This window comes from Heloderma suspectum, chromosome 3, assembly GCF_057233095.1.
Source record: "Heloderma suspectum isolate Gila_16-S chromosome 3, 16-S_ref, whole genome shotgun sequence".
In the NCBI taxonomy this organism is placed as follows: domain Eukaryota; kingdom Metazoa; phylum Chordata; class Lepidosauria; order Squamata; family Helodermatidae; genus Heloderma; species Heloderma suspectum.
This window is the reverse complement of record NC_139460.1, coordinates 200,998,750-201,022,234: the sequence shown is the minus strand read 5'-3', so window position 1 is coordinate 201,022,234 and position 23,485 is coordinate 200,998,750. Positions and strand designations below refer to the sequence as shown.

The 23,485-nt window shown below is 44.3% G+C and overlaps 1 protein-coding gene across 1 annotated transcript in view; it reads right to left on the bottom strand.

Annotated features, from left to right (window-relative positions):
- Positions 1 to 2,230: 2,230 nt before the first annotated feature.
- Positions 2,231 to 23,485, bottom strand: part of CHAT (choline O-acetyltransferase) — a 57,230-nt gene continuing 35,975 nt past the window's right edge. The window contains exons 11-14 of the mRNA XM_084841874.1: positions 18,279 to 18,420; positions 16,209 to 16,271; positions 9,768 to 9,905; positions 2,231 to 2,500 (exon numbers count right to left, since the gene is read on the bottom strand). Of these exons, the coding sequence (XP_084698000.1) occupies positions 2,231 to 2,500; positions 9,768 to 9,905; positions 16,209 to 16,271; positions 18,279 to 18,420 (613 nt within the window). The remainder of the gene's footprint in view (positions 2,501 to 9,767; positions 9,906 to 16,208; positions 16,272 to 18,278; positions 18,421 to 23,485) is intronic.

Sequence of the window (23,485 nt, the reverse complement as noted above, 5' to 3'; positions counted from 1 at the left end):
CTCACTCTGAAGTTTGTTTGTTTGTTTTTTTAATTGATACCCAGTTTTAATATTAAGCTGTGTTTCCATTTCTGGAGCCAAAATCAGTCAGTCAGGGCATGTCTGGCACTTCCTGTGCTGCTTGATCAGTGCTTTAGCATTAAACCTGACATGTGGGAAGCAGTCCAAGAAAAAAATGGAGATACCATGTTATGCGAGGCAACTCATCCCCTGTGTTGAGTTTGTCCGCTGCATCAACCGTTTGATAAACACAAGCTGCCAAGTGGCTTGCAGTGGCAGAGCTGAAAAATCAATGCAACACAGATGTATCCTAAAGTTTCTTAAGATAGACAGTAGTGATGCGAAAAACCAGTTCAATAGGTCATTTACATTAATGGGTGTGATCAAGAGAGTACAGGAAGAACAGTTTTACCAAGTCTGATGATTACTGGTCCATCTAGCTCAGGGGAGGGCAACCACTTTTGGTCCTGGGGCTGGATTACCACTCCCCCCTCCCCCCCAGACCAAGCCAGCAGGCCGAATGAAGTCAAGCAGGTAGAGCCTCATCCCCAAAGCGTCTCCCCTCCCATGACATCAACCACCCTGCCCACTTTTTTTAAAAAAATCCTTCCATGCAAAGACAGGCAAGGAGCTGTGCCTCTTTCTGCATGGAGAAAGAGACTCAGCTGGGGCCCTGGCTGAGTGGGGCTGCTCCTTCCCACGCTGCTCATGCCCCAACTCCTGCAAGCCCTGGCTGCGTCTGGCTCCTTCTTCTCTCATTGCTCACATCCCAATTGGGGTGTGAGCTGCAGAAGTGGTACAGGGGAATCCCCAGCTTATCTCCAGAGACAACAAAGGGATTCCCCTTTGCACTGCTCCGTTTCAGGATGAGGGGCTTTGGGAGGGGACAGGTTTCGCAGTGCTCAACTCTCCACAGACCAGACTGGGCCCTAGCGCGGACTGAAAGCTGCCCTCCGCTGATATAGCTTAATATTGTCTACAGCAACTAGCAGTGCTTCTTCAGGGTTTAAGAAAGGAGTATTTCCTGGCCTTGCCAGCGATGGAAACTGGGGCTGCTTTTGCATGCAAGCCATGTGCTGTACTGCTTCCAAGAGAGACCCTACACATTTGCATGGGCATCTCCACACTGGACCTCCTCCCCCTGCAACAGCATCCCCTGTTGTCTCACCAGACACTTCTGAAATGGCCACAAGTTTAATTACTGATGCAGCTTAGCAGGAGGTACATGCCACTGCTTTCAGAAAGGGGTGCGGAAGCCGCCGCCCACAAAAACAAAAGCACCCTTCCAAGCATGCCAAGTGGTTTGCAGTGGAGCCTGATGTGCAACCCCCCTGGATCAAAGCTGGCTGAAGTAGTAGCGGCTTTTGACATCTTTCTCTTACAACAAAAATCACTAATTAAAATTCACAGTGAAGAAAATGTATTGGAAAAAAGCTGAACCACTTGAGGACCTAAGCATTTTTAGCAGACTTTCCTTTGTTACTACATAAATTAATGATTATGAGGTGATTCGGAAAGGCCCATTGGGTACATACACATTAGAGCATCTCTCTGGTTTCTAAAATTCCTATTATTTTTCAGATAGTAGCTCCTTGGGCTTTCCAAACTTCCCAAAGTCCATTATTCATTAAACATCTGTATCCTACCCTACTTCAGTGGCGCTTGGTGTAGTAGTAGAAACACAAGGCTCATAATTGCTTCACATTTTATGCAGCAGCCATGTTTGCTGTGGCTATACCATGGTAAACACATCAAGTGTGAAGGGCAGACACGCATCTCTAAAAGCAGTGTGCGTGTGTGTGCGTGGCGGGGGGGATGGGATGGGATGACCCATGCGAGGAGCCTTGATAGGAAATATTTGGATTCTGAGCAATGAGAATGTTTGCCTTGGTGATATATTGCACTTGAGCTGTCTACAACCTCTCCTAAAATACTACTGATTGTTAACTGGCTATTTCTAAACACATACACAGAGAGTTGAGTTGTACACAAGTCCTTTTCTTCAGTCGATAATTAGTGCATTCATTTTGTGCAGAACTGAAATGTCGGCTTTTGAAGATCATTTAAGATATCACTCTGATAAACACAGGTAGAAAAATCCTAGCTAAAGAAAAATGGCCTTCATAAATAGGTTCCGGTTTACAGATTGCCTTTGTATAGCAACACTGCTCTGCCTTAAGAAGCATCTGCAAAATGGAAGAAAGGAAAAGGTTATGGAGAGCACCTGGAGTTAGTGCTCAAGACCAGGCTGAGAAGTTGAGGGGGCTTCTTGTTTAGCTGGGGGGCTTGCCTGAGTTGAGCTGCATTTGTTGCACAGCTCCTTCATATCCATGAGGCTTTCTCCCAGGGCTTTAGCAAATTTGCTGGAGGACGTCTCTTGACAGTCTTTAAAGCTCGAAATGCAGAACAAGATATGCTCTGGCTGTGGATTGTAGCAGGCTCCATAGCCATTAGGGTTCACAGGCCCGTAGCAGCAGAACATTTCCATGGTGGTTGGAACCTGATTCCAGGAACAAAGAAAAGATAGCAATATTAAAAGTCAGCTGTGCTGTTGAGATAGCCCTAGTGATTGTATGGAATGATTCAGCCTAATGCAACCCAGATCTTGCCTTCTGGGTCAGAGAGAATTTTTAAAAAAAGAAAGAAAGAAAAAATGATCACAAGTTGGAGAACTGCAACAAAATGTCATTCCTAACAGGAGTGCTCCTCTTCAGGGTGCCAGCCAGCTAGACATTCGCTTCTCTATTTATCATTTATTTAGAATATTTTTGAATCACCTGTCCACTAAATAAGAGCTTGCGGCAATGTACAATAAAAATGCAAAGATTAAAATACAAAAAAGATTGCAAAAACCTAAAACTGGGGATTAATGATAAAAAATAGAAAGCAGCATTATTTATAGAGAGCGGAGTTATTTATTTTAGGACACAACTCTCATAATTCCTGATCATTGGCTATGCTGGTTGGGGCTGATGGGAGTTGTAGTCCAAAATATCTAGAAGGCACCAGCTTTTTTACCCCGGGTTGTGAGAGACTCAAGGAGGCCAGTTCACACATACCCTGATTTTCCAGTTTTTGTTTCCAACTGGGACTCGATATTCTTCTTGGGGCAACTGAGTGTGCTCAGTCCTTGCTGGCTGCTTCTTTGTATGTCCCCCCCCCCGCCCCCCTTGGTATTAAAAAAAAAATGTTTTGTACTCCTGCATACTTTGGGGTTCCCCTAAGCATGCTAATACCTCCATCGTGGCCAAACTTTCATTTCTTATTTTGGCATGCAGTTGGATATGTTGCTTGTGAAATATATAGGCCAGGCCAAGGGCTGTGGTTCAGTGGTGGGGTGCATGCTTTGTATGCTAAAACTCCCCTAATACTGACACTGCTAAAAGTCCCAGGTTCAGTCCTTGGGATCTCCAGGTAGGGCTGGAAAAGATGTGTGTGAAATCCTAGAAATCCACTGCCAGCCAGTGTGCGCAGTACTGAGCTAGATGGTCTGACTCAGTATAAAGCAGCTTCCTATATTCCTAACTTAGTCATGCCTAAATCCTGTTGAAATCAGCCATCGGGTGAGGCAAGTTAGTTGTGACTAACTGAAATCCCATTGATCTTAAAAGGAGTTAGGTGAGACTAACTTTTCCTGGGCTGGGGCTATTGTTTAAAGACTGTTTTTATGCACAGTAAGGGCTAACAAAGATATTACTTTAAATGCATGTCTACCAGCTATGTCTTTTCCCCCTTCTTTTACTCTACAGTAGGTGCTGGGCCCTGATCTGAATTGGGACCCTAGCATAGGGAGTGTGCACAGAGGGCGGGGGGCTTTTACAGTCCAGATCAGGAGCCCTGCCTCTATTCCAGTGGAGTCTCGTCCATAGGGCCAAATGCAACTCCCCTGCCCCGTTACGATGCTTCCTATGCACTGTCTGCCCCGCCACCTCTGAGGCACCCTGGCTACACAGCTGGAATCTGCCATCCAGCTGCAAATGCAGGGCAGCTGGAGCGTGGCAGAGAAGATCCCCTCCATGCTCCACCTGCCCTGCAGTGGATAGTTGGTCACCTCTGACTTCAGAGGCGGCCGACTATCTCCATAGGATTGCATTGCACCCTTAATGTAGGTTACTTGGAGACATGGAGTAAAGTGATATCAGTTCGCTATATATTTAATTCCTGCAGACGCTGTAGCTTTGAATCTTTTATGTAAGGGGACATCCCTCTTTCATCTTTTTGGGGATTTAGCAATCTCAAAGGTATGTTTGGGCTGCCTAATTTTATTTACAAAAATGTAAATAAACAAGGGATAAGTAGCAGATTAGTGTGATAATGAGGAAAGAAGTGTGTCATTTGCTAGAGAAGTGGCAGATTAATACTTCTGACAAATACATTACAGGGGGAAGTCCCAGTGAAGGGCTTTGGTTTGGCATACAGTATTTATCTCTGTGTTTCTCAGACTATGGGTTGGGACCCACCAGTGGGTCTTGGCTAACATTCAAGTGGGTCTTAGTGCTGCCCTTTTTGCTTGACTATCCTGTGGTATGGCTGCACCATGCACATTGCATAGGCAGGTGTGGCAGCAGGAGCTGGGTAGAGAACAAAGATCATATATTTTTTAAAAGGGAATAAAGATGAACAGGATAAGAGATGGAAAGTGTTATAAGAGGAAGTGAATGTAAAAGCAGCAGGAAGGAGGGATGAAGGAAATTGGCTGTTGGGGATAGGGTACGAGTTAAGTGTGAAAGGAGAAGGGCAGAAGAAATGACAGGAAATGGCTAAGAAGACTCTGAGAGGCTTGTGCGGGGAGAAGAACAATATAAAATAAATGGTTTTCTCTACTTAGAGCAGCGGTCCCTAACCTTCTTGGGCTGGTGGGCACATTTGGGATGTTGATGGTGTCATGGTCACTCTCATAAAATGGCTGCCATGGAGGGGCTTGATCATTCATAAAATGGCTGCCACTGGGAGCATAGCCAGTCCCAAAACATTTATTTCCCAGAAAGCAAACTGGTGAGACTAATAGAAAAGTAACTAGCCTAAGAACCTATGTACAAGGCAGAGATGGTGGGTCTGAGCTCCAAAATTAAAAAACAACAACAACTTCTTTTGAACTCAAATAAAGGGCAGCACTTTGCGTTGCTGCGTGGCAATCTCCAAGTTAAAAAACCCCCAACAATTTAAATTAATCTTATTTGAAGAAATACCTGTGGCAAAGAATTTAGCAGTTTTCAAGGAGGGATTAGATATCAATATAAAATGATGGATTGCCAGTAATTGCCAGCTGATTATGCCAAACTCCACCTGTCACCATTTTGTGACTGGTTCTGGCCCTACAACATCATTTTGTGACTGATGGGCCTCAGTCATTTTCAGCTCTCTCAAGCAGGCCCTGGGGTAGAAAGTTAGAGAACCTCTTATCTAAAGGTACGTACACACACAAAATGTACAATATGTGTTGTATACGTGCCCTACTACAGCTGTTGTAGCCATGGATGCTCTGCACAAGCAGAAGAAAGAAACTGGCCCCACCAGCTCCAAACATCATCAGCTGCTACTGGTCTACTCTAGAGTTAAAAAATTGAAAAAGACACAGCTGCTAGACACACATTTAAAGTAATGTATGTTTTGACCCTAATTTGAGGTATTTTGGCATATTTTAATGCACCCTTCCCCAGCCTGATGAGCTCCAGATGTTTTGGATTCCCATCAGCCCTAGACAGCATAGCCAATGGTAAGGGATGATGGGAGTTGCAGTCCAACAACATCTGGAGGGCCACAACCTGCCCACCTCTTGTAAAGCTTCTGGGTTGAATCCAGACTTAGTCATGCTTAGAGTAAGCCCTTTGAAATCAATGGGACTTAATTAGTCTGCATTCACCCATAGGTAAAATAGGGCAGGGTATTTTTTTTTTAAAATCACCTCATTTATCCTTATTAAATATCAAATGTCATCTACAGAACTCTAAGAATCCCCCCACCCAGTTCTTCGAATTTGGGAAAAAAGGTGCAGTCATTAAAAATGTCTGATTTTCTCATTTCTTTTTTTAATTAGAACGGTACTGGTAGTTAAAGACTGCTGTCTTATTCCTACATGTCTTAATATTGAATTGTTATTGACATTTCACTTAGTATTTATTATCAAGAGGGAGTGTAGGAATCAGTATATTCTGATGTAATCTATTATCTGAATCCCTTTTTTCTAATTAAAGCTCTAATTTTTATTGTAACATTGTAATGGGAACAAATGCTTCCTATTAGTGAATATGTTCTTTGTTAAAACATCCATACATTTTTGCCTTTGTTGTACACGAGCTTTCAAAAATGCCATTTGGCTTTTTTAATGGCCCAGGACAGGCCATTAGTCCCACTAATAGAGTCACAGGATTGTCAGATAAATTTGTTGTGCAACAGCCGGTGGCCATAAAGCTATTCAGATTCACTTTTTTGCCCATGGATAGTTTCTTGGAGAATTTATGTAGTGGTATTCTGGTTACACTCAGTCATGTCTGAAAACCCACAGACATCATGACAAGATCAAATTACTTATGAGGGTTTTTTATGTTTGTGCATTGCATTAGAAGCCCCCCCCCCCACTGGCCCCCAATACTACCTTTTAAGACAGAACTCTTCCAGTCTTATGTATCTGGTGTACAGCTTCAATAAATTGATTATTTAAGTATTTATTTAATATATTTCCTTGCCACCTTTCAAGATCATGTTTTCCCCAAGGCAGCTTACCATAAAAAACAGTAACATTCAATATACAGTAATAAAAGCAGGCAAAAGAATGGCCACGAGTCCGTTTTTTGTAGAGGACTATCCTCTATTTGAAAGTGTCCTCTATTTGAAAGGCTGCCCTGTCCAATTCCAGTTTAAAGATCAAAAAACATAAAAACTGATGCCCATCAATAGTTAGCACCTGGATAGCAGACTGAGCAAGGCACACAGGTCACCTGGTCACAGTCTTCCCCACCATGGAGAGATGGACTGTATTTCTATTTAAATTATAATAATTATTTCTAAATTTGCATCTATACATGTAAATTAGCATGTGCAAATGTTATGTGCATTGGTTTCATCTTTTCTCCTCTTTTTTGGTGATGTGTTTCCTCTTTTTTGGTGATTCATAAATGGCCACCCTAGCAAGCAATGAGCATAAGAGACACTGAAGCAATTACTGCACGGAGGGAGCAATCCTATGGCTGCTAGACAGCAGCTAGATGGCCATAGGATATGTTGTTTCCTGGGAACCGACCTCCTCCCACTTCCATGCTGCCTCGGAGGCAGCGTGGAACAGCCCCATCCTCCGCACTCACAAGAGGAGCACGGAGCGGCTAGAAAAGGGCATGGCTGGGGGTGTTCCGGGGTGGGGAGAGCGTAACTGCCTGTACAACACATCCTATGTATGATGTGCAAAAAAGCAGGGCAGGAGAAACGTGGCGGGAACGAGCCCCTCCGTGCTTCTCCTGCCCTGCTTTGGATAGGCGGTCGCCTCTGAGTTTGGAGGCTGCCGCCTATCTAGATAGGATTGCTCCCTTAGTTAATTGGATTTATAGGTCTCTTATAAATGCGGCTTGGGGGTGAGTAACAATATGCCCGCCCTGAAGAGATTTACCTGGAATCAACGCTGCTATCACTTAGGTGCCTGGCAAAAACATTTTTATTTACCCAGGCATTTAATTTTTTTAATGGATTTAATTGAGCAAGTTTTAGTCCATATTAAGCTTTGTCTTCTGCTTTTATTGTCTGCTCTTACATTTTATTGTATTGGTTTTATTTTGCACATAGCCTGAAATCGAATATGGCGAAGGGTGGTATATATACATGTTTGTTGTGTTTTGCTTTTATGCCAGTTAAGATGCGATCCAGCCCTGCGAGTTTGTTTTGAGTGTTCTGTATGATTAGAGACATGATTATGATGACTAGCAATATGTTCTCCAATTGGTTTTCTTGTTTTAGTGGGATCTTAGTGTTCGGCTGTATTATTTGGTTTGTTTTGAAATTGTTTTAAGCTGTGTAATTGTACATTGCCAAAAGAACAGAAGTTGTGGGGCATCTAATGAATATAAAAATTAAAATAAATATTCTGTTCTCCCTGTGACAACCAAAAGCCAGTCTGAATAAAAACATTTTATTACTGCTGCAAGATAAGGTGCACATACCCTCCAGGGCAGTGGTGGACAACACACAGCCAATGCCCCACCCCGGCAATATTTCCTGCTGCCATCTCTGGTGGTAAAAACTGCAGCAATTTTGCAGGGAAACATGGTGAATGGGGAGCATGCACCTTGTTTGCAAGTAGAGTTGCACTCCCGGAAACCTCCAGGAAGCCTTGCTTCCCTGTAAAATCACCAGCAAATTTGGTGGGCTGGAGTGCAGCCCCCTAGTGGCTTCTAGGGGACCAGCAGTGTGGCCCCCTGGCCCCCAGAAGTTGCCCATTTTGCTCTAGGGGGAAAGTAGTCCAAAGTTAAGGGGCAGTTTTAACTTGGGACATTCATGGTATACTTAGACAGTCATTTCCCATTGATCTTACAGATCAGGTCAGAGTGATAGCAGTCACTTGTATGTGTAGGGCTCAGGAAACGTAGGGCTTTTGTGGCCTACAACAGAATGGGGACTAGAACATTTTGCATCAGCTGAAGCTTTAGAGTAGTCATTAAGGGCAGCCTAGCACAAAGCAGGCTACTGTAATTTAGCCTGGGTTTTTTCAATGCTGGACTAGTTGTGATTTAAAATTGAAACACAATTGCTTACAGACACACACACACACACAGAATGTGTGTGAGAGAGTGTGTGCCTGCCTGCACATAGTCCATGTTTCTTTCTCCTTTGCTGTTCAGTATGGCTGGCTTCATGGGCAAGTGACCGAAGAACAAACAGTTTCCTCTACAAGGGCAAAGCAAGCAGCTTGCTTTGGATGCAAGAATAGGAGACACAAGCAAAGTTGCCACTATCCCAAAATTCATCTCACAATTTATGCTCACTGGTTTTAAGTATGATGAAACAAACCAACAAAAATACTTGTGAGTTTAGTATCTTATATTCATAGATACCTCAGCATGATTTATATAGAACTGATGTTGTTGGAACTTCAGGACTGGCTCTTAAGGAAACGCATACAACTTTAAGATCAGTGTGATAAATCTGCAAGTATCGTTGAACATATGCAATGATTCAGGTGTTTCTGGCTTTGTTTACCTTTGTATTAAAGACTTATGCTTTGTGAAAGAGTTTCTAACACTGCAATTCTAACCACATTTACTCACAAGGCCTAGCATTCAATGGGGCTTACTCCCAGGGAAGTGTGTGCATAGGATTGGGTAGGGTTGGGAAAATTTAAGGAAAGTTATTGCCATAGTTCAGGAATGGGGTGTAAGTGAACACTGACTCTATTCTCTGTTAGTTGTCCATGGGCCCTTAGAGATAGCAGGATTTATGAAATTAGCACCACTTGTAGCAATACAGCTAGGGTATGACACATAAAACCTGAAGAAATATGTAATGAAGTGTGGCTTCTCTCTCACTTGTACAAACACAGAGAACTTTTGGAAAATGTAGGAATGCAACTATCATTTTTTTACAACCCAAATTAATTGCTATTGGCTACTAATTTGGGTTGTCAAAAACATAACGAATGACAGCCCAAGGAATGTTTTGAGAGCTGTTGGACTCACAAAACCCCCACAAGGTACGTCAAAGGTTGTCACTGATTCATAATGCCTGTCACAGGGAGAATAACGGGGATTGTTTTTATGACTAATCCCAGTATGAATTTCACTCACCTGGCTGGTGGAGAGAATAAATCGATTGCTTGTTAAATATGTTTCATCAGTAAATATGTCTGGCAGTTCCTTGAAGTGTTCACGGGCCATCTCTCGCAGTCCCAGCAAGTGATTGTCTATTGCCATTCCTGTAATAGCCTGGGCACAATGGTACAAAATGGGGTGTGAATGAACGTGTACAAAATTGCACATACATCCCACGGATGTTGGTACCACTGGACTTAATTTCATGCTACCTGGCTGAAGTGGATGGTATTGTCAGTTTTCCAGTTTTAGGCTGCAATCCTTTACCCTCTAACCTGAAAGTAAGCCCCACTGAATTAAGTGGGGCTAACTTCTGAGGAGACATGTATATGGCATGCACTGTCAGTGTAAAAACCATACTTTACAACTCAGTTGGATCCAGATCTTAGACTAGACCCAATGAAATAAATGGGATTTAAATCCCATTTCCACTCTGTGGAACTCCCTCCCTAGGGAACTCCGCCATGCCCCCTCTTTAATGAGCTTCCGCCGTGCATTAAAAACGTGGTTGTTCAGGCAGGCATTTGGGGTGGGTTAGGGTATTTTAGAAAACATTTTTATTGTAGAATTTTATTGTTTTAAACTGTTTTATTATATGCTGTACATCACCCAGAGTGGCTGGGTGACCAGCCAGATGGGTGATTAACAAATTTAATAAATAAATAAATAAATCAGCCATTACTAACTTAAATTCCATTGATTTCAATGGGGTCTATTCTAAGTATGACTAAATCAACAAAGTACTTCCAAACCCCACCCTGTGCATGTGTTTTCAGGTATGCAAGGCATAATTCAGCACATTATAATACTTGTAAAAGTCAGAATGAAGGGAAAGAGACCCATCTACCATTGACTTTAATGGACTTCCATTTTGACTTGTCTATAGAAGCCTGACAAATCTATGTAAAGCAGTGTAAGATTGGAGAGATCCTTTCCTGAGAAGATCTGTGCGATTTCTATGGCTGAAAGTTTTGAGAATGCCCATTCTCAGTTGCGTGGACCATACTGCTTACAGGACAGTTACCATGCCAAAGGGGTTGGTTCATATGCTGTTGTGAGTGATTTCCTTAGCTGAGGTGGCCTACTGGATAATCGGTCAACAGAATTCCTTGTGTCTGTAAGGTACTCCAGCAGTGATCCTATGAGCCAATGCAAGTACTGGGGTATGTGTGTTTTCAGCGGCACCCTCAGCTGTGTGGGATGCTCGCATACCCATCTCCCACACAGGGGAAGCGGGTGCTCGATGGGTGTGTGAACCATTTCATAGTTCACATTGACCAATAACTATGGATGGAACAATGTGACAAAGCCATATATTCTGATGTAGCTCAACAGTGCCCTCTAAAAGAGGGATGGAGAGCCTTCAGCCTGTAAGGCAAATTTGGCCTGCCAGGCCAGCCCATTTGGCCTGTAGGGCATCGGGCAAGGCTCCTCCCCTCCTGCAAACCCTGCCTCCTCTCCCAGCCTCTGAAGGATAGCAGAGAGAAGAACCTCGTAATCTCTGATCAATGATCAGAGCGGAGATTCCTTAGTGTGCTGCTCACCATCCCAATTAGAAGGGTGAGTGGCCTGCTAAATGCTTTGCCTGCCCTGTGTCCTCTCCTATAGGGGGCAGGCAAAGCCACCCTGACTGAGGCCTCTGTGAGGGTGGCTTTGCTGAGTGAGGGATTTCCCTGGCAGCGGAAAACCTGTGTGCCATGAATCTGGGTCCCAGACTGATGCACCACCTGGAGGAGCAAATGAAGCGCTTTGGCTAGGGATTAAAAAATACGAGTGTCCCCATCCACTGATGTCATCTGGCCTGCAGAGGGCTCAGTGGAGGGTCAGCTGGCCCCTCACCCACATTATGTTCAACACCCCGCTCTGGGGTATCTGGTAAGTTGGCACTATCCTGGGGTGTCCAAATAGGCTGTCTCTCACCATTTTGTTCCCCAGTACACACCAAAACCCCTGAGATGGGGATGCAAGGCAGGGGGCAAAGCCAGTGGGCTCATCCTCGCTGTCCCCCCTATCATGCCTGAAGGGGGCTATACTGTCTCAGTAATTCTTACATCAACCCCGTAAGGTAGAGCTCAGAAAGATTATCCCTATATTGCAGAGGGGGAGCTGAAGCTGAGAGATGGTAATTTGCTCATGCCTACCTGGTAAGTTTATGGCAGGGGCAAAATCTGGATTTACAGATTCACAGCAATTAGGGATGGAGAAGAATGGGACTCTGGAAAAGCAAAATGGTTCCTCTCTTTGCTAATATCTAGGCAGATGAATGATGTGAAGGGGAAGGAGTAAATAACCTTTCACGGCTCATTAGGAAAACATGTACCCTGGAGCCAAATCTGGCATGTCCACTGGTGCACATATTAAGTGAGCTGCGAGGAAGGATAATAAAACCTAGGAGTGGTCGCCATGGTTCCCCCCCCCCCAATCAAGAGGAATGAACTGGAGGATCAATGGAAATATTTTGCTGGTATCCAACATGATTTATAAGGCTCTTAGCAATGACATTTTTCAACCTAGATTAATGTCATGTCTGAAGAGAAAGAGACTGAGATGGGCTAACAAAATAAAGGGTGAGTCAACGCAGGCGGGGGGGGGACCCATAAGAAATTAAATTATTTAAGGCTACAAGTTTAATCTAGCAGCATTGCTTCCCTAACAAAGGGATAATTAAATAACCTTAAGTGGTGGTTTGGGTCACTGCCCCACTCCCGCCCCTGAGATGTGTATTCTTTCCTTTTCAGTTCAAAGCTATTTGGTTTACCATTGCTAACTGGCTTGCTCGCTCTTGCACCCTGAACAGAAGCTTGACAGGTCAGGAATGAGCAGGTGAAGCTTTTCAGAGCATGGAGATTAACACAGTTGCCTACTAATGGTTGGAAACCAAATGGCTGTTAAAGGCCCAGCTCAAACACTGGCAACCCTGATTTGGTGATAAGTTGGTTGTTATTCTCATCTGACGGATGAGCTACATTTTTTTTTAACTACACTACTTTAAAGTAAGTAGAAAATATAAATGATTAAAGTGGACAGGAAATTTATGTTGACTTCTAGAATTAAATCCCTCTGTCGTCTGCAGGGAGGTGCTGTTTATTACTTGTTCATTTCAGCACACATCCCACCCTAACTCCACAGCACAGATTTCTCGTACGTTAATGTACCATGGTGAGGGACGAAGTGCTCTGACAGCAACAGATGCTGCAGCATGGCTGTAGCTAAGCAAGTGTGGACTCACACAGTCCCCAAGATAGAAAGACCACCTGGGCTCCCCATGTAAAACCAGGGTATAAATGTAGGGTTGCATCCAGACGAAGGGCTCCTTCACACTGGGCTTTTATCCTGCGACTGCTCCTTCACAGAAGTTTGCGGGCTCTTTACATGACGCTGTGACCCACCTGCACTAAATGCTCTTTATTCTGCTTTTAAATAGATCGCAGATAATGAGCTATCAAATTACCCCGTTGTGTTCTGCTTCGTTTCCTCAGTCAAAAGAGTTAAAGCGGGGAAAAAGAGGAGCGAGATCAATGAAAGATAGTGGAAGACTCAGATGGGGAGGAGGGGGGAAAGGAAGCGCGTTTAAAGGGAGTCAGTTGTGATCCTGCATTTAAAATGGAAGCAGAAAGCCCCGTTTTAAATGCAGGATTTTAGGCTGGTGTAGAAATGCCCTAAGTCAGTTGCACTTAGATCCCACTGAAGTCAACAAGACTTGAGTTAGTCTCAAAGAACATTTCAAATTGATGTCAGTGGGACCTATGTTGCAGCTAACTTAGTCTGGATCCAACCCATAACTTTTAAAAATGCTATATTGCTAAACAAATAAATAAATAAGATCCCCATGAAATGTTATCAGTGAAACTGAATCTGAACATCCAAAAATACCCAAACACTTTAACTTGGCTCAGCACACTCCAGTACATTCTTCTGTTATGGTTTTGAGAGAGCGGTCATGTATTTTGATAATTCGGAGGAAAGCATTCATTGTCATTTACACTGAAGTTGCACTTCATCACACATTGTGCAAATAGATTAATAATGGTCTCCGATCCAAATAACTCAATACCCAGGGGTCCCCAACCTTTTTGGGCCAGTGGGTACATTTGGAGGTTTGAAAGAATGTTGTGGGTGCGCTCACACAATGGCTTGCCCATCCACTTACTGCCATGGTGGTTATGGTCCATCACAAAAAACATAATTCCCAGAAGACAAGTTGGTGAGACTAAAAAAAAAAAAAGTAACTAGCCCAAGAACCTAAGTATAAGGCAGAGGTGGGGTATGAACTCCAAAGCTTAATCCCCCTCATTTGAACCCCTAGTTTTCTGATCCAGCACTCATTTCACAGAAGGCAAATTGATGAGGCGTAGAGACAAATCATGTGGCGAAGAAACTGAGTACAAGACAGAGGTGGGGGTCAGAGCCCCAAATGCCAGATCATACTCTTGCCCCCACAAAACACAACAAAGTATCAATTTCATATAAGGCAAACTGGTGATGCTCAGAGAAACCCTCCCTGCTTCCCCCCACCCCATGAAGATAAAGAGCTTTTCACTGGCAGGAGAGGGGGCAGGACCTAGGGAAGAAGCAGGATGGGCCATATGAGGCCTACCCTCATTAAGGGATTATAACAAGATAATGCATGTCACCCCTTCATGGATCACTGCCTTGTTGTGGCGAAGGGGCTTGCGTAACTCAGTGAAGCCATAAGCTATGCTGTGCAGGGCCACCCAAGACGGACAGGTCATGGCGGAGAGTTCTGACAAAATGTGGTCCACTGGAGAAGGAAATGGCAACCCACTCCAGTATTCTTGCCAAGAAAACCCCATGGAATCACACTCCGGGAGAGAGCGCAGGACAGGAAGGCCTGGCATGCTATGGTCCATGGGGTCACGAAGAGTCGGACAAGACTGAACGACTGAACAACAACAATGCATGTTAAGCATTTTGAACACTTAGCCTGCAATCCTGTACACATTTACCTGGGAGTAAGTTCCACTGAATTCAGTGGGACTTACTTCTGAGTAGACATGTATGTAAATGTTAAGTGTTGTTGTTGTTGCTTCTTCTTCTTCTTCTTCTTCTTAGCAGTAGTAGTACTAGTAGTAATATCCCTCTTTCACAAGGCAGCCAAGGAAAACGTTAGTTAAATCTGTGGGTTGGTATAGGATCAAAAGAAAATTCAATGAATATGTGAGTGTAATCTTGCCTATATGATGAAGAGAATCACGTGATAGAGATTTTATTGGATTGCACCACTTTGGAATGTAGGTGGAGGATCATACATTTCAGTGCTCTTTCCTATAAAAATCTTCCTGCACACATAGAGAATTAATTGCATGCCAGAGAGAAAGTGTCTAACAGCAGAATCTTGTACATGTCTTCTCAGAAGTAAGTCCCATTAAGTCCAATGGGGCTTACTTCCAGGTAAAAAGGTTGAGTATTGCAGTCTTGCCTTCTTCCTGGAATGCTACTTTTCTATAGGAGGGAGACTATTATTATTATTACTGTAGGAGAGCATTCAAACATATAGCCTGCACTATGAAGTGACAGAAAACTGTACCACATCAGTCTGTTGTTTGTGTAGCTTGACTCTCATGTAAGTAGTATTGTGTATGAACATTTTTTCTTAAAACCAAGGAAATAAGCTCAGAAGGTTATTACAACCTAGGGATGTAAAATGAAAACAGATGGTTACTCTTTTTTACTCAAAAATCTTCATATTTCATACTCCGCATTTTCTACAGCATCCCTTCATGTCACAAATTATATGCCTGCTAATAGGTATCTTTTAATCCAACACTTTTGGAACCAATGTTACACACCTGTCACAGTCTGAACAAGAGATGCTGCTTATGCAGCTCTGTTGGGATGTATAGAGCAGCATACATTCTGCACTGGGTAAGGGCAGGATTTCTTTTTAAAAAATGTGTGCTTTTACAGTTTGTGCAAAGACATATAGCAGGGGTGGGGAACCTCTGGCCCTGCTGAGGTCCCAGTCTGGCCTTTGGAGTTCCCCAGCTGGCCACGCCCCTTTCAGCCAACCACAGACCGTTTGGTGGTTTTCCTGCTTTTGTGCAATTTTCTCCCCATTCTAAAAGCTTGACGTGCCTCTCCTAAGGCTTATTTACTGGCAGTAGAAGCTTTCAGATAAAATATGCTGGATCCTTTTTTGTATTTTTGGCTTATTCCGTTTTGCCTGGAATGCAGCCCCTGAGAGCTTCTCTGAAATTGAATTTAACCCTCCGGCTGAAAGAGGTTCCCCACCCCAGATATATAGAATGAGGCTGGCAGCTGTGGGGAGATAGAAATGCTTTAATCCAGCATTTGGCCTTAGAAGCAGGAAGTAATTTAATTTCATGGTTATACTACTGTGTCTTAACCTGCAAAGCAGTTTTTTTTTAAATCAAGACAGAACAATGTTTTGCTTACCAAAATGGTGTAATTGGTTTGAGCTGTTATTGCATCCTTAAAACACTGCATTTTCTCAGAGTCCTGTAGACAAAAAAAGAAACGTAATGAATTTTTAGAAAGAATTTCTTAACAGACCCTGATGCTGGGAAAGATTGAAGGCAAAAGGAGAAGGGGACAGCAGAGGATTAGATGGCTAGATAGCATCACCGATGCAATGAATATGAATCTGAGCACACTCCGGGAGAGTGTGGAGGACAGGAAGGCCTGGCGTGCTGTGGTCCATGGGGTCATGAAGAGTTGGACACGACTTAACGACTGAACAACAACAACAACAACAACAACACTTTGATTACACAGCACTATGCATTGTTAGGCTACTTAACAGTGCAACAGTATGCATGTTTTCTCAGACACAAGTCCTACTGTGTTCCGTTTACTGGTTCACTTCCTAGTATGGATGCCTGTGGAATTTAGTCTTTGTAAACTGACCTGTTCCACACATCCTGAACTAATGTGCGGATTGGAACATAATTATCTTTTGGATGTTGTACTTCTCCAAATTTTGCAATGCAGTTCCCCAGGGCTGGCGTCAAGGATAAGCATGGTTTGGCACCTGCCGAGGGCCCACACCTCACTATGAGCCCTGACAAGAGTCCCCTGGACTTGTTTCTCCTCACTGCAACCTGCTTGTTCCCCTGCCTCTTGCTGGGAGCCATTGAAAGTGTCTTGCCAAAGAGCCCTCCAAAACCTGGAGCCAGCACTGCAGTTCCCAGGTCAAAAGACATAACAAAATGTATTCAAATGCTTATTTTAGAATGGGGCAGGGGGGTAATGTATGGTCCTCCACCAATTGTTTTGGCCTACAATTCCTAGCCAGCATAGCCAATGGTGAGGCATGATGGAAGTTGTAGGCCAAAAGATTTGGAGGGTCACCAGTTGCCCACCTCTAACCTACACACTTTGAGCCCTCTCACACATGCAGAAGAATGCCTAAAGAGGGCGATAGTTCCAGTTTGAAGCTGGAGACAGAGTGGCTTTTTTCACAGTTGAAGGTGGAATGACAAAGGCATTGCCGCCATTGTGTGCAGCACACTCATCCCACTGTCTTGTCTGTCTGCACATTTCACAGAGTGGGGTCGTGTTTCTAAAACATGCCAGGCCCTCTTTGATCACAGATGACATCTAGACAAAGAAGGGAAGATAAACATGTCTCTATGATACCACTGAGTCCCTGAAAAACGATAATCTCCAGTTGTAAAGGAAATAGAAATGTTCAATGGGAACACTAAAATATATTGCATATTTTTCCACTGTAAGAGTTTAATGAGTTTAAATGCTAGGAGGAGACATGGGATAATTACCATAGAAGAATTATAGTCGGAGAGGGTACAGAACCAGCCCTTAGAGCTCCCCGCTGAGGTCATTTGTAAATAGAGCAGGACTGAATTGCTTTAGTTAGGGGAGAGTACATGTTTCATTATAAATGCGTGTAACAATGCTCTGACTGACTTTTTTGTCGTTGTTCAGAAAAGAAGCTTTGGAGGCTGCCACTTTTGAGTGTGTGCGTGTGGTTAACTCTTTCCCTGCCTGCCATTTTTCTGCACAAAATCCCTCCCCAGCTGTTTCTCCTCTGCAAGATTCCAGATGCGTGTTTACATCTGGAGCTTTGTGTGTGTGTGTGTGTGTGTGTGTGTGTGTAGCAGCTAGTTTGGTGTGATTTGGAGCTGGAAAATGGCAGCTATGCTGGATGGGGGATTATGGGAGTTTTAGTCCCAACAGATCTGGATGGTAGGAGTTTGTGGGAGGCTGATGTAACCTTTCTGAGTAAGTGAGCAATGACACTAGTAGCAGCTGCTGCTCACCTCACTCTCCTCATTTGGGCTGCCATATAGATTGGGTCCAGCTACAAGGGCAAGAAAATGGGCAGTGGTGAAAGGCAGATGGGCCTGTCTGGGGTCGAGCTTACTGAGGTCATCTTTGCCCAACCCTCCTCCCCCACAAACCACTTACAGCTGGCACCAGCCCAGCAGGTTAGGCCTCCACCAAATATAAGCAAAAAGATGGGGTGGGAGGAGAAACTCCACATACCTGTAAAGATGGTTTTTTATCTGTCATTCCTTTTACAAAAGCTAAAGCTTCAGGAGTTGCAGACCGGATGTTGTCTACTCTTCCCTCTTGAAATCGGCGTATGGAAGCACTTTCATAAGTGGGGACAAGTCTCCCGTACAATCTACAGTGGGTTGAAAAATGAATAGTGTTTTTTTCCCCGCTGAGGGATCAAAAGGTCTGAAAGAAAAATAGCCTATCTGGGTTTCCATTTTGCAGTCTAGTCTGCCATGAAAACGCCAGTGAAAGCGGCGTCCCTCTAGGAGTCAGTAATGACTCGGTGCTTGCACAGGAGGAACCTTTCCTTTTCCTTTGTATAATAATAATAATGCAATCTTATGCTAATAGAATTCTATATGAAGGACAGGCACAACGGCTCCTCCGCCTTTTTTCTTAAATACCAGGATCGATGCACATATGGCTGAATTCATTTTGGTTATGCAGCTCTAGAAAAGAAATCCTTTATGCCTGACAGCAAGGCCAGCAAAGCTGTTTGCTATAAGTTCAGGAATGTTTCACTTGTGCCATGTAATAACATCGTTGTGCAATTCATCATTTACTTACAGGATGGCAACTAATTTTCTTTAAATTAATAAAAACAAAACACATTATTCTCTGACTAGACTCTGCAGGGGTGAGCAACTTGTGGCTCTCCAGATGTTTTGGCGTACAACTTCCATTATCCCTCACCATTGGCTGTGCCGGCTAGGACTGATGGGAGTTGTGGCTCTCCAGATGTTTTTGCCTACAAATTGCCCACCCCTGGACTACAGGGAAACATGACAAAGAAAGCAGTGATTCCTATACTGTGTGCCAGGGCATACAAGTCTGCCATGAAAGGGGCTGACGTGTGCCTTGAACATTTATATCACCATATTGGATGTACCAATCATTTTATGCCACCATATTGGATATATCCACCATTTTATGCCCACTTGAGTAGAAAGGTCCAGCACTATTAATCCTCCCTCTTTCTGCCAATATATAGGCACTGACATCATCTTCCTGGAGGAAATATATTGGGATTCCCTAGGGATGTCAGTGAATTCCGCCATGAAGCTCGGGGAGGCCGAATGCCAGCGCATTCAGCCCCCTGAAATCAGTGGCGGAATGGTCTGCCCCCCCCGCCCCCTACCTGGGACGGGACTTACCTTGGGCAGATCTTCCTGGCGGTGGCAGCGGTGGTGGCTGCGGCGGCAGCGGCTGCGGCGGCCGGTCTTCTGACCGGCTGCCGCTGCCACCATTTCCAGTAAAAAAAACACAAAAAACGTGATAGGCTACGTAAAGATTTACGTAGCCTATCATGGCTAGATTTTTAAAAAACACCGTGATAGGCTATGTAAATGTTTACGTAGCCTATCACGGCTGATTTAAAAGAAAAAAAAAACGCGCGTACGCAAATGGCGGCCACCATTTGCATTCCTTATTTTGGCACGTCTTAGTCTACGTAAACATTTACGTAGACTAAGACGGCGAAAATAAGGGGAACGCAAATAGTGTAGCGTCTACGCTATTTGTGTTCCCCTTATTTTCGCCGTCTTAGTCTACGTAAATGTTTACGTAGACTAAGACGTGCCAAAATAAGGAACGCAAATGGCAGCGCCCATGGGCGCCGCCATTTGCATACACGCATTTTTTCTTTTTCTTTTAAATCAGCCGTGATAGGCTACGTAAACATTTACGTAGCCTATCACGGCTGACTGCAGGGACGCAAACGGCGGTGGCTACGGCCGCCGCCATTTGCGTCCCTGCTTGCCAGCAGCTGGATGTCCGGCCGCTGGCAGAGCCAGCCGGCGGCTCCGCAGAATCCCTGCGGAGCGGAGTGGAGCCGGCCGGCCAGAATTTCGGGGGGAGGGACGGAGCGCCTCCCCTCCCCCACGAATGTCATCCTTCGAAAAGGTTAAGTGACTTTCGTACATCCCTAGGATTCCCTGATTCAGCCTACAACTGAGCTGACAGGTGTAGGGGAATCTAACCATTTCTCAGAAAGGATTGCTGCATCCTTAACCACTGACTGGGCAAATGAGAGGGTGAGATGCTAGAAGGTTGAACTAACTTGGCTATCTTGCACTTGTATGGAAGATGCCTATCCATTGTTTTTGCATGGACTGTGGGAATGCTGTGGACATAATATATATTGACTTCAGCAATGCTCTCGACAAAGTGTCCCATGATATCCTGATTAGCAAAATAGGTAAAAATGGGCTAGATGAAACAACTACCAGGTGGACGCACAGGTGGCTACAGAATCGGACTCAAAGGATGCTTATCAATGGGATTTTCTCAAACTCGGAGAGGTAATGAGTGGGGTGACATGGGGCTCAGTCCTGGGCCCAGTGCTCTTTAACATTTTTATTAATGACTTCGAGGAGGAGGTGCAGGGAATGCTGATCAAATTTGCATATGACAGTAAATTGGATGGGATAGCTAATACCCTGGAAGACAGAAACAAAATTCAAAGCGATCTTGATAGGCTGGAGTGCTGGGCTGAAAACAACAGAATGAAATGTAATAGGGATAAATGCCAAGTTCTGCACCTAGGAAAAAGAAACCAAATGCACAGTTACCAGATGGGGAATACTTGGCTCAACAATACTACAAGCGAGAAGGATCCTGGAATTGTATGTGATGTGCCTGCAAAAAAAGCAAATGCTATTTTGGGCTGCATTAATAGATGTATAGCTTCCAAATCCTGGGAAGTACTAGTTCCCCTCTACTCAGCACTGGTTAGGCCTCATCTGGAGTACTGTGTCCAGTTCTGGGCACCACACTTTAAGAAGGATGCAGACAAACTGGAGAGGGTCCAGAGGAGGGCAACAAAGATGATCAGGGGACTGGAAACAAAGCCCTGTGAAGAGAGACTGAAAGAACTGGGCATGTTTAGCCTTGAGAAGAGAAGACTGAGGGGAGATATGATAGCACTCTTCAAGTACTTGAAAGGTTGTCACAGAGAGGAAGGCCAGCATCTCTTCTCGATCATTCCAGAGCGCAGGACACGGAATAATGGGCTCAAGTTACAGGAAGCCAGATTCCGGCTGAACATTAGGAAAAAATTCCTGACTGTTAGAGCAATACGACAATGGAACCAACTACCTAGGGAGGTAGTGGGCTGTCCCATACTGGAGGCATTCAAGATGAAATTGGACAGCCATCTGTCAGGGATGCTTTGACTTCCTGCATTGAACAGGGGGTTGGCTCGATGGCCTTATATGCCCCTTCCAACTCTACTATTCTATGATTCTGTGATGTGATTGAGAAAATGTATATGTACTATTATTGGTTACAGCCCAGTGCCTAATTGCAAAGAGATTCAGGATCCCTTACAGCTATGTAATCCTTAACTCTAAACTTTCTGTAAGCAGCCTTTGATCGGTGTGGGTGCCTTGAGGCAATACCGCTTAAAGGACTGTTGATAGCTGGTATCATTCTAGTGATGTGTTTCATGGGGAGCTAGGATGGCCCAAGAACTCACTGCTGATGGGTGAAGATGAGTCATCTTTCTTCCCCCACCAGATAAGGGGAGGGGCTCCAGTGAAGTCTGTGTGTGTAGCAGGTAGTCTGTCTGGGCTGGAACTGTGTGTGTAGCAGGAAGTCAGTCTGGGCTGGAAAAGTAGGCAGAGAGCTGACTTTGTTCCCTGCAGGAAATCCCATGGCACTATAGGTTCCCTTAGACATCCTGTGGGGACCTGGAATCTGTTGGGAGTGCTAATGCTGTGAACCTTTGCTCAGTGTGTACATATCTGAAAATAAACCTTATATCACATAAATGTCATAAGTCTCCAGTGAACAACTTCAAAGGAAATGGAGTCCTAGGTAAGTGCTGAAATACCTGATGCTTCTTACTGCTTGGAAGTGGGGGGTATGTGGATAACAGCGGCGGTGAACTCCTAGCCTTCCAGAAGTATTGGGCTACAACTCCCATCATCCCCAGGTTGCTTGTTGACAGAAGTGGGGGGTATGCGGATAACAATGGGGGGTATGCGGATAACAGTGGCAGTGAACTCCTAGCCTTCCAGAAGTATTTGGCTACAACTCCCATCATCCCCAGGTTGCTGGTTGACGGAAGTGGGGGGTATGCGGATAACAATGGGGGGTATGCGGATAACAGTGGCAGTGAACTCCTAGCCTTCCAGAAGTATTGGGCTACAACTCCCATCATCCCCAGGTTGCTGGTTGACGACAATACATTATGTGAATGTGGAGAAACCCAAGACCCAGTGCATCTGATGGTGTGTCGATTACTGCCGGAGTCTTGTACTGTTGACGATCTACAGCAAGCTAATGACAAAGCTGTGGCGGTGGCTACATTTTGGCAGAGCAAAGTTTGATTTGGACACGAAATAAATAAATAAAATCCCCAGCCAGCATGCCGATTGGCTGGGCTGGCTGGGGATGGTTGGATCTGTAGTTCAACACATTTGGATGGCACCAGGTTTGGGGAACGCTGCCATAAGCTGTGTGTTGTGTGGACACGTGTTTGTTGCAATGTAATGTGTGAAAAAGCCTACCGTGAGATTTACAAAATGTACAAGATATATTTGTATTATATAATGTGCAGTAAAAAAAATAACCAAAGAAAAAAGTTAAAGTGAGTTGAAATGACAAAACAATGTCTCCTTACACCTCTTCTACAAATTACAGTCCTCTCCTCTGTAATTCTTCCACCGTGGGGCCCTCAGACTAGGCTGTGGTTAACCATTGGCAGAGTCTTCAGAGGCAGCGTGGACCTTCTGGAAGATGTATCTAACCAATTTATAGGCACAGCTCTCTGTGGACTGGCTGCGTTGTGTCCTGGTTTGCAGAGGACTGTTCTCTGCTTGAAGGGCTGTCAGGAGGTAGTCCTCTGTTTGAAGGCTTCCTCTGTTTGAAGGGCTGTCCAGTCCAAGTCTGGTTAAAAATTAAAAAAAAAAAAACACCAGGAAAGGACAACAGAGGCCTTGGCACTGCCAAGCAATGATTACCACTTGGACAGCAGTCAGGGTACACAGGCCACCTGGTCACTGTTTTCCCCAATATGGGGGAGATATTTCTGTTTAAATTATAGTAATTATTTATGAATTTTCATTTGTCCATATAACTTAGCATATGTAAATTTGTATGTAAAATGGTGTCCTTTTTTGTCCTCCTTTTTGCCAATGTGCAACTGGACATCCTAGCTATCCTTTTGCCCCCTGCATTTCTTGCATACA